Source organism: Lycium barbarum, chromosome 3, assembly GCF_019175385.1.
Source record: "Lycium barbarum isolate Lr01 chromosome 3, ASM1917538v2, whole genome shotgun sequence".
In the NCBI taxonomy this organism is placed as follows: domain Eukaryota; kingdom Viridiplantae; phylum Streptophyta; class Magnoliopsida; order Solanales; family Solanaceae; genus Lycium; species Lycium barbarum.
Window position 1 is genome coordinate 126778149 of NC_083339.1, and position 12566 is coordinate 126790714.

At 31.3% G+C, this 12566-nt stretch overlaps 1 protein-coding gene across 1 annotated transcript; it reads left to right on the plus strand.

Annotated features, from left to right (window-relative positions):
• Positions 1-10763: 10763 nt before the first annotated feature.
• LOC132632339 (mitogen-activated protein kinase kinase 9) lies at positions 10764-11972 on the plus strand. Its single transcript, XM_060348235.1, has one exon. The coding sequence runs from the start codon at positions 10814-10816 to the stop codon at positions 11783-11785; it is 972 nt and encodes a 323-aa protein (XP_060204218.1). The 5' UTR covers positions 10764-10813; the 3' UTR covers positions 11786-11972.
• Positions 11973-12566: the final 594 nt, after the last annotated feature.

Genomic DNA, 12566 nt, shown 5'->3' on the forward strand with positions numbered 1-12566 from the left:
TATCAAATCAGTGAACAGAGCTCGTTTTAAACGATGAATATATATTTGAATTTATCTGTTGAAATATCGAATTCAAGTTGAGTTCATAATTGAGGTAACAACATTTTCACTGCAACTTTTTTTTTTTTTTTTCTGAAATTTTGAAAAATATAGTGAAAATGTATGAAAAATATATCTGAAATATAGTCAACAAAAATCAGAATAAATAATATTGAACATAATAATCAAAATATAATTAAAAAATATAATCATAATTGAGGTAGCAATATTTTCACTGCAACTTTTTTTATTTTTTTCTAAATATAGTCAAAATATATGAAAAATATATCTGAAATATAATCAACAGAAACCAGAATAAGTAATATTGAACATAATAATCAAAATACAATTAAAAGTTAAAACTATAGCCAAAATATATATGAAAAAGAACTATTAAAATATCAATCCATAACATTAGGAATTGAAAATTCGGGTTCTATACCTCTAGTCCTCATCGGAGTAGAAGCTTTCTTAGCCATGAATCTAACAAAAAACAACCAAGAACAAACAGTGATAATAAATTATTTAGAGTTGCATTGCTGATTCAAACGAAAAAAAAAACGAAAATATAAGTTAAATACACAGTGAAACGTAAAAATCAGTATAGAATCTTACCATTTTTTGGAATTATATTTGAATTATGAGTGAAATTAATGAGTAGTTAATTAGAGATAAACAAGGAAGTTAAACTATTGTAAAACTGATTTGAAATTGGAGGAAATTAAGGGATATTTGGCATAATTGCGTGTATTTAGGGGGATAGGAGAGAGAGACTTTTTTTTTTTGCTTAAATTTAGGGGTGTGGGAAGTTATAGTCAGAGGCGGACCCAAGATTTTGAGTTCGGGGGTGCTGGACTCAGAAATTTTTGAGTTCGGGGATGCTCTATTAACTATTTAGATTTGTTTCCTTTATATTTTCTATACAATTATACACTCCGTGATTAAGTTTAATCGGTGCCGGAGCACCCAAACTTTACACATGGGTCCGCCCCCGGTTATAGTGGTAAAAAAGTGGTAGCTATAGGAAGTAAATATGTTATATTTTAGCTACTAACTATAATTATTGTAAAATTTTATTATGTTCCATAAATAGGTAATAATGTAAGTTATGCCAAGTAAATTTTACTATTTTGTGAGCTTCCCTAATTGAAACTAGCCTAGAGATTTTTTGTTGAACGGATCCGAGATATTTCTGCGCAATTTATGGCTAGCTATTCTCAAATCAAATTATACTTCTGAGCAGTGTTAGGTTAACAGTATATGCCTATATGGGCGTCATTATTAATGATGGGATATTTGCTCGCGGAGGAACATTTCAGTTTCTACAAAGTCACGATTAAATTATAGTGTATGAACTAGAATCTTAACGACTATATAATATGTAAAATATCCAAAATTGATAAATAAAAAGACTAAGGAAGCGTTTGTATGGTAAACCATTTGTTTGCAAAAGAATTAACTGCCAAGTTCTTTTTTGCTCCATTGAAATAAGTGTAAGCTATACTAGGATGAAAGATCGGTAAAATGTAAGGGCTAGTGTTCTCGGTGACAATCCAAACAGGACTATAAAGTATTAATTATACTTTCTCTGTATATATGTGCATAATTATGACATCGTTCAGGTAATGCTTGAGATGCCAAACATCATAATGAACAATAGTTACATGATTACATCCTATGAAGGAATTAACAATTTTTCTATTGAGCATACGGATCTCTGTTTTTGCATCCGATAATAAGGTGTAAATTAATCTTCTTCCAGCTGCACTTTATTGGCAAGTTGCATTGCTTTTCTATAATTAGCTAAAGTTTGAACAATCACGGCCTTCCAGTAAACTGAAACTGGGTCACCATGGGACATGAAACACAACATCATTAGCCTTCAAAGTCACAATCCCAACGCTCGTTTTTCCTGTTTTCCAGCCTTTTGATCCACACATTGTATCAAGATAAAGCAGCACACTTTGGGATAGTCTGAGCAACTAATTTTGCTTAAGAGTCATTTAACTAAACTGTATCATCACATAGTAACACATTAGAACACTCATTAAAATCATATGGAGTAATGCTTTAGATATAATTTTAGCATCACTCCGCAAATAATGAACTAGAAAACCATCTATTCTGACTTTTCAAATCATCCACAGAATAGACATTGATAAATGCGAGAATTCAGTAGATTGAAGGGTCATTTGGTCCAAAACAAGGTCATTTGGTTCAAAACAATGTTATTCCAGAATTTATAACCATGATAGAGAATCCCACCTCCTATAGGATAGATAATCCTATAATTTTAGTATAAATATTATGATGATGTTAGCTAATACCGACAATTAAACACTGGGCAAAAATCAGAGATATGTTGCAAGTTTGTCTTAGGACAGATTTCATCAATTTGAGTGAATTCTTTTAGCAATAATGCTTTAGATAATACATGAAAGCTACTCCCTGGATTGTTATTTGCTCAAGTTTTTTTGGTGAAATTTGGTTGGCATGAACTGGAAATTTCAGAAAAGTTGGTTTCCACTCTCTCTTTATTTTTAATTGCAAAATTGTCTACCTAACTTATTATAAGACTTAATTCCCAAACTAATTATGAAACAGAAGTGATGCTACTTAATTAATTAGCGGCATTGCATAACAACATATATTAAGGAGGATATTAAAAATTAGTTCATATTCTCACTCGAGTAATACGACAAAAAGAAAATAAATAAATTATAGCACGTCACAATCAATTACCAGCATCTGCACACCTAATCATGCATTTCTTTTGTTTGCTGGTATAATCATTAGTATAATTATACATAATCCTTAATACTCCATATATTTATGTTTGTGTCAGTATTACAATATTCGTAAATGAAATTGTGTAGACGTGTAGTTGTGTACCATCTACTTAAAGGTGTCAACCGGTTTTTTGTAACCGGTTTTAACCGGTAACCGGACCGGTTAAACCGGAACCGGTTAAACCGGTATAACCGGTTAAACCGGTATAACCGGTATAACCGGTTAACCGGTTCCGGTTAACCGTGTATTAGTTTACCGGTCCGGTTCCAATTTTTTTTTAACCGGTTAAAATTAAAAAAAAAAATAAGGAACTAGTAAGGATGGTGGAACGGGTACACTAAATGCTCATATGAGAACCAAACATATGGATGTTTGGGGAGAGCAAACGGGTTCAAATGTGGGGGGGATTCAAATGACGATAGACCCACGAACCGGTAGAAATTTTAAGTATGACAAGAAAAAAGAACGCGTAGAAATAGCTAAAATGGTAGCTTATGATTGTTTACCATTTTCCTTTCCCTCGAGTTTGGGGTTTGTTACTTACATTCAACGTTGTTATAACCCGTTATTTGAGGGTATTCCTAGAAGTACTTGTAGAGCCGAAGTTATAGATTTGTTTAAAAAATATAGATTTTATTTGCGCCATGTATTTAATTCTTTAAATTGTAATGTTTGTCTTACCGCTAATTTGGGTCTTAGTATTAACCATTTAGATTTTTTTGCTATTACATGTCATTGGGTTGATGACAACTGGGTTATGCAAAAAAGAATTATAGCTTTTTTATACGACGAAGGAAAAGGTCGTCACGATGGAAAATTTTTAGCCGATTCAATATCTACTATAATGAGATTTTTTAACATTTATAGAAAAACACTTTGTATTGCTTTAGATAATGCTTCTAATAATACAAAGGCAATTGGTCTTTTAAAAAGAGAAATAAACCCTCCTCTAAGAAATATTTTTCATGTAAGATGTAGTTGTCACATTTTAAATTTAATTGTTAAAGATGGTCTTGTGCATTTTGATGATTCTGTTCAAAAAGTTAGAAATGCTGTTGCGTTTCTTTTTTGTAATGCTAATAGGGGAAGAATTAGAGATTTTAAGAATGCTTGTGTGGAAAATAACCTTAGACCTAGGAAAATTCAAGTAGAAATTGAGACTAGGTGGAACTACACTTACATTATGCTACAACAAGAATATGAGTATAGGATTCCCATACAACAAGTTCACAACAAATATAATATTGATAGTGAGGATTGGTTAACTTTTAGGCATTGGGAAGATGTTAAAGAATGTATTGAACTCTTAGAAAAATTTTATAATGCAACTCTTGCTTTTTCTAGACAATTCTATCCCACGGTAACTGGAATTTTAGCCTACTTAGCGGAAATAGCTAGAGTTTTACAAGAGTATAAATATAAACCCGATTATCAAGTGGCTATTTTTGAAATGATAATCAAATTTAAGAAGTATTTTTTTCCCATCCCAACTTTATTTATATTGGGTTCCCTTTTAAATCCTTGTTTAAAAGTGTCTTATACTAAAAATTTGGTTAGTCAAATTTATACATTTTTAGAAATTGAAGAGGGAGTTCAACCATTTTTAGCTGAAGCCGATCTCGCTATTGATGATGAGTTTAGAAGAGTTTTTACTCATTATTCTAGTTTGGAAGAACGTGCTACACCCGTTGCTCCACGCCCTACTACTTCTCAGAGTAGCAAAAAGGGCTTGTCGGGTTTAAAAGTTTTACATTCACAGCCAACTTCTTCTTCTACTGCAAACTTTGATGAATTTAACTTTTATTTGATGCAGCCAAATGTGGATATCAGCCAACTGGATGAGGTGGACGTCTTAGCATGGTGGAAGAAGTACAAGGCAAGCTATCCGGTACTTTCAAGAATGGCTCGAGATATCCTTACGGTTCAAGTATCAACCGTGGCTTCGGAGAGCGCATTTAGCCAAGGAAGACAGCAAATTGGAGACCATAGACATTCATTATCCGGCTTTAGCTTGCAAGTACTAGTGTGCATTCGAGATTGGATTAGATCGGAGCGACGCAACCAAAACTCAGAAGCGGAGGAAGGCGAAGAGGAAGAAATTGAAGATTTGATAGCTAGTGGACCGGACCAAATGGAAGACTTTGAAGATATTTCCATGACCGAATATGATGTGGGGGAAATTAACGAAATGGTTCAAAATTGGTGATTTTATTATTCTACTATTTTTGTACAACTCATGTATTATTTGCAAGTTAAAAAAAAATACAACTTGCAAATAAATGTTATCCAAGAATGAATAAAATATATGGCTCATTGAGATTTCTTCTATTTACTTGTGTTCATATTTTTACTTTTATTAAGTTAGAAATATACCTAAAATATACTAAGAATATACTTATAAGTATATTGAGTTATATAGTATACTTAAACATATATAAGTATATATAGTATATATAGAAAAAATAGTATATATAGTATATAAGTAAGTATATATAGTATATAGTACATATATATAAGTATATATATTATATATAGTATATATATTAAGTTATACACATATATAAGTATATATAGTATATATTATATATAAATATATATAGTATATATATTAATTATATATACTTACATAGTATATATAGTATATATGTATATATAGTATATATATTAAGTTATACATATAGTATATATATTAATTTATACATATATATATATATATAAGAATATAAGTATATATAGTATATAGTACATATATATACATATATATAGTATATATATTAAGTTATACATATATATAAGTATAAATAGTATATATAGTAAGTTATACATATATATAAGTATATGTAAGTTATATATATATATATATATGTATACGAAAAACACTATTCTATATTGCTGACTTGCTGTCAGACTGTTAGTCAGTAAATATTTACACTTTAATTATAAAGTTGTATAACATATGTAAATATACCTACAATATACTAATAAAACTTTAAAACCGGTTAACCGGTCCCGGTTTTTTAACCGGAACCGGCCAGTTCCTTAACCGGTTACCGGTCCGGTTCCGGTTGGAACCGGTTAACAGGTATACATCTACTACATAAAAAATATGGTATGTGCGTACAGTTGGATGATGACAATGGGATAACCCCACAGGGCATAACTACCAGCTATAATGGCGATTAGTAGCACAAGTAACCAATAAATATAGCCGACAAAAGTAAATCTCAAAATGAACAAGCTTGCTGTGTTTTGATTAGATACAACCTAGTGAACATTACTATCAATTAATCCAGAGTCTTCTCTAAATTAGTCTATGTAATTCAATAAATCCTAGCACTGACGACATCTCATGCCAGTAATTATTAGTAGTGTCTATATATAAATGAATACTAGTAGTAATTGTTAAGATCGATGAAATTTTGAGAAAGGGAAATCGACTGATTGACAAGGCATTAGCACAAGAGGAAAATGAGTGGAAGTGTTTTTCAAATTTTTTAAAGCAAACAATAAAGGTCAATGCTTTATTATACATTAAGCGCCTTCTCTTTGTTTCTTAAAAATATTTACATTAAACTATAATTATTAGTAAATGAAGATATTTAAGTACTTTGATCTATGAACCACACACTTGAAATACCACTCTACAATATTTCAAACACTAGCTTTATTGACATCAGTTCCTTCAAAAATCAATTTCAAATAATTATTTCCTAAAGCACGTAAAAAATCATCTTTCCCCTAATCAGCAAAAATATAAAAATATATAAAAAAAAAACCACTCATTTTCTAATCCAAACCGTAATATCTTAATTTGCTTTGATTACTATTTCACCTACTACATTTATTTGTAATACTTTTTTTATTTTCATAAATGAATTCATGATATTTAAATTTAATGGGTTAAAACTGTAATTAATTTTTTTTGCATAACTCGTTGAAATTATAAGTTTAAATTTAATATTTCTTGTCCTTTTAATAATTTTTTGCATATACATAATTATGCTTCTCGTTGAAAATATTGAGTTCGAATCCTTTGTCAAAAAACTGCATTCACCTCCAGCTTTATTCCTTTGGGATACAACAGTACTTCTACGGACTACGGGATAGTCAATTTTCCTCGTCAGTTATTCATTGAAGCTTATGCTTTTATCAAAACTGAAGAATTGGAAACTTTTTTCACCTATGTTTGGTATTCGTTTAGATTCAGTGCTGAGAAATCCTACCTTGGGTTGTGGTGGAGGGGGTTAAAGCACACTCCCTACCAAAAAACAACTTGTTTCTTAGGATTCAAACTCTGCCATATCGTAGTTCCTCGTCATTAATTACTCTGTCACAGAAAACATATAAAAAAGCCTAGCTAGCACCCAAAAATAAGATGTTGACAAGGCCCTATTACTAGTTGCTAGTAAACATTTAGTAATTGCTTGAAAGGAAACAAATATTGATTCTATTCAGTGAACTACGTTCCTAGACGATGCTGAGGACTTAACTCCGAGATAATGACATTGAAACTTTGATATATAAATATCTATATAGCCGCCTTTGTCTGTTGCCAAAGCAGGTATCATGTGATAACTTGTCATATGTACTCTCTACAGGTTTTGGGGAATTTCTTTTTCGATATTTAAATTTTCGAAATAACTAGCAAGATTAAAACAAAAATATGAAAAGGGAAAGTCGTAATATTAACAAATTGATTAAGTTAAAATCGCTCAGATTATCAACATAAAGTAGCACTTTAATTTCTATCTTCTAAATAATTAAAGACTGGCAACCTTAAGCGGCCTGTTTTGTGCATTCTTTGGTTGTTGTCGGGAGGGGTTGATATTTCAGATTTTATAAAAAACTTTTAGATGATAGTTCAGTCACTTTATCCTTCTTCACTTAAATATTAATCGTTTAAGGGCTCGTATCTCTCAAAACCCTCAACTTCTGAGGGCCACTAATATTTTGAATTTTACAATTCATGGATGATTGCTCAACTTTTGGTTTATTGTTCTAAAGTCGCTGAACTATTTTTCATAATAGAAAGAATCTCTTAAATTTAGTTGAGTACCACATAAAGCTATTAAACTATTTCTGTGACTAAAACGTCACTCAATTTCACCTAAGTAATAGAGAAAGTAACCAAGATAATACAAATTAGTCATCGTGATCGTGGACATGATATTATTTTTATGATACTAAGCAAAGTTGTGTGACTTTATAAAAAAATAAAATAGTCAAGTGACTCTATGTGATGCTTAAACAAAATGAGGGTCTTTTTCATTCTAAATAATTGTTTTCAATAATGGTTCTAATTTTGCAATCCAAAATATTAAGAAAATAACAAAAAACATGTTTCACATGGAGAAAATAACTTTAGCAAGCATTTTTCATATTCACCGACAGAAATATTTTCACCTGACAATTTTATCAACTAGAGACTTCTATTTTCTGAAAAAGATACTAAAGCATTGAATAAATGCCCCTGAACGTTAAAAAAAAAACATATGCAAAACAAAACTTACATGGTTGCACAGGTGCAAAAATACAGCAAGTAAATGCACATCAAGTAAGTCAGCCAAAAAAAAAAAAAAGTCTCTTATTTATTACAGCATCTCTCTCGTTTTAATACCATATTAGTACTGTTTAGAAAGTCAAATGAATTTTTTTAACTACCATTATTTAAAAAAATTAAAAATATTTTTGATATGACATTATGATAGTACTTTCATAGAGTTTCAAATATGTGGATATATCATTTCAAAAAAAATGAGAAATCTTAAGATCACATAAAAAATTACTATGAACCTTAATTTAAGGGTAAATTTCATAAATAATCACATAATTATAGGCTTTTTTCTCACTTCAGTTGCGTGACCATTTGCAATACTACTTTTACATAGTTTCGACTATTTAATATATCATTTCAAAAATTTGAGAAATCAATGTTAAGATTCACATAAAAAAATGTTATGGTCCTTAATTTAACCTATCGTTCTTTTCTGGATAGATAGATATCGTTTGTGCAGATAAGCTATACCAAAAATTCATGAAGAAAACAAAATTTTCTTTAAAATAATGAGAACATTATAATTTTTAATTAGCCACAAGGCTTACATTATGCAATTGTTGGGTCAAAAAACTGAAGGCAAAGATGCCATTGTCTGTTGGATTAATTAGCCACATAATCAACACAAAATAATCCTCCATTTTTTTCCAACAAAATAAACTTCCTTGTTCCCTAAAAACAGAGAAAAAGTCACCTGTTTGGAACTAATTTGGTGGCTATTTGGATTGTTTCTTACTAATATACTGCTACTCCTAATTTAAATCACATGTGATAAATTTATCCAACTCACTTCACAATTTTCTATGAGAAAAACAAAAGAAAATTAAGAAGCAGCCAAAACCTTTAGCGTAAAGATTTATCTTAACGAGGTCTACCAGCCCACCTTCTCTCTTAGGTCTTATCCTCTCTCCTTCCTAACCCTCCCCACCCTTCGTGCTTTTTGGTTCCACTTGTAAATTACAACATTACTTATTACCCAAAAGGAAAAATTACTGTTCGTGCAATTTTCTTGGCATATATTTCTTTTTAATTTATTCTGAAAAATAATTTATTTTTTATTTTTTATTTTATCCTTAATAAGATGATATAACAACATAAATATTTGTAGAAATTTAGACTATAAATTTTAAAAGTTTTTCTCCTTTTCCAACACATTTAAATACACTTTATATTATAGAAATGCATTTTGTACATCTGGTTTATTTATTTATTTATTTTGATACTCACTCAGATTATTTTACGTGTTTTAGTTTTAACATATAAAAAATAAGAATTTGTGGTGTTATGCATATCGTGTGTTTTTTGTAGGAGTCGTTGAAGATAAAATGAAAATGTAAAAAGGGAGTAATTTCTCAAACAGAGCAAAAAGCTCAACAAATTCCGTACTTAGGTGTTAGGATATGAATTGATTGATATTTGAGGACAAGTAGTATTTAAAGTTAGGTGAATAATTTAATAAAAGTTGTGTTTGGACATAAAAACACAATTGTAATGTTCTGAGTGAAAACTTGAATTTTTTTGAAAAAATTCTAAAATTATTTTTCAAATTTAATATTTCAAATTTGAAGTTGACATAATGGACTACTTTAAACGCTTATTTGAAATAATCTTCAAATATTTTTTTACAAATTCTTGAGAAAATATGTATGGACAGACGGTATAAATTTTATGTATGCTAAACTCAAAATACAGAAAGTGGAAAGTTCTTATTAAACATACAACAGCATTTTTAGCACCCAACAGCATCCTTTCCAAAAAGATTAATTCGTGTTAAATAGAATATTACTTACTTCATTTTGTTATCTATTTGTTGGGATTGAATAATAAGTTAGTCTAGTAATATACTTTGACCTAGGATTAATCCAATGACGGATTCAGGATTTTCATCCAGGAGGTTCGGGAACAAAAAAAAATATTTTGCTTTTATTCAGGGTGTTCAAAAGTTAATATATTCACATAAACACAGAAAATTTATTCTATATATATACTGTAATTTTTTACCGAGGGTGTTCGGGTGAACACCCTTAGCCCTCTTTACGAACACCCTTAGCCCTCTTTAAATCCGCCCCTGGATTAATCACTTCGATGAGCAGTTAAACTTCATTGTTCACCAAACTAATTAACCTCTTGTTTTAGATTGTTTCGTCCCAAGTATTTAATTAGATCACATGTAGAGAGATTAATATTCCAGCTCAGTTCACCACTTTTCTTATTTTAAAAAGAAGAAAATCGTGAAAAAGTAACTCTTTTAACGTAAAGATTTATGAAATCTCATCTACTATACCATATCCTCTCACCTTCCTAACATGGTGGGGTGGCTAAAGTCTACCCCACAATTCCCACGTGCTTTCTTTTCCCACTTATATAACCCATTCCCCTTCTCCTTCTAGTAACACTCCATTTCCCTTCTAAAAAAAAAAAAATCCAAACATGGCTTTAGTTCGTGATCGCCGTCAACTTAATCTCCGTCTTCCTTTACCGGAACCCTCCGAACGCCATCCTCGTTTCCCCTTACCCCTCCCTCCCACCACCACCTCCACCGTTAACTCCGCCGTCAACACCACCGCCGCCACCACTACAACAATCTCAATTTCCGACCTCGAAAAACTTAAGGTTCTCGGTCACGGTAACGGTGGAACTGTCTACAAAGTCCGTCACAAACGGACTTCCGTTATCTACGCTCTCAAAGTCGTTCATGGTGATAGTGACCCGGAAATTCGACGTCAAATCCTCCGTGAAATCTCAATACTTCGACGGACGGATTCACCTTACGTCATCAAGTGCCACGGTGTCATCGATATGCCAGGTGGAGATATCGGTATACTTATGGAGTATATGAACGCTGGCACACTTGAAAATCTTCTTAAATCACAAACAGCTTTTACAGAAGAATGTTTAGCGAAAATCGCTAAGCAAGTACTTGGTGGTCTAGACTACTTGCACAACCACAAAATCATACACAGAGATTTAAAACCTGCAAATCTTCTAGTAAATCGTGAAATGGAAGTGAAAATAGCAGATTTTGGAGTGAGTAAAATCATGTGTAGGACTTTGGATCCTTGTAATTCGTATGTTGGAACTTGTGCTTATATGAGTCCAGAAAGGTTTGATCCAGATACTTATGGAGTTAATTACAATGGTTATGCAGCTGATATTTGGAGTTTAGGGTTAACTTTAATGGAACTTTACATGGGTCACTTTCCGTTTTTGCCACCGGGTCAACGACCCGACTGGGCTACACTAATGTGCGCTATATGCTTTGGTGAGCCGCCTAGTTTGCCTGAAGGAGCAACGGAAAGTTTTAAGGATTTTATCAAGTGTTGTTTGCAAAAAGAGTCTAGTAAGAGATGGAGCGCTCACCAATTGTTGCAACATCCATTTATGAGGAGTATCGATTTGTAATCCCCGTAAAAGAGACATCCGAGTTGTTTTGTAAATAGAACGGGATGTTTTTTATTTTTGGGTTCACTTTTTTGTATATTCTTTCTATCTGAATCATTCTCTCTGTACTAGAAAAAGTGATCCATTTCCGCAGCAAAAGTTCATTTGTGGAATTTTGGGACCTAACGAATTCAATCTTTTTCCAACACTTCAAGGAATCTGACTAGCTGTTGTTTCCTAATTCAAATTCAATCATATAATTAGGAAATATATTCGGGCAAAAGTTAGATCTTAAAATAGAAATTTACCTTATCGTTGTTCAAGGTGATTAAATTAGTGGTTACCAAAATTACCAAATTCTGAAGAACAAACACAGAAAGAAAAAAAGTGCCTGATTTAATTGACCTTCAATGTTGTACTATTATACTACAAAATTAATGTTAATGCCAACATTATCTAATTGCTCTGCTAATAAAATAGACTCATCATAATTAATACTTAAAAACCTTTTTAAAAAGGGTAGGCGAGGAAGGCGAAACAGGCTCGTGAATCATAGTAATCCAACCTGCACTATGCAAATTAAATAGCTGAAAAGAGAAGTGACCTTTATTTGATTTGCTAATAAAGATTTGATTCGATAAAAAAAATCAATTACAAGACATATTATATTAATTTTACATACGTAGTTTTTCAGGACCCTAACTAAAATACAAGAGATGATGCAAGTCTGCGTTCGGAGAGGCTTGCCTTTATTAGTTGTCACGCTTGGCTCATTTTTAGTTTTTTATGGTATGTAGTACTA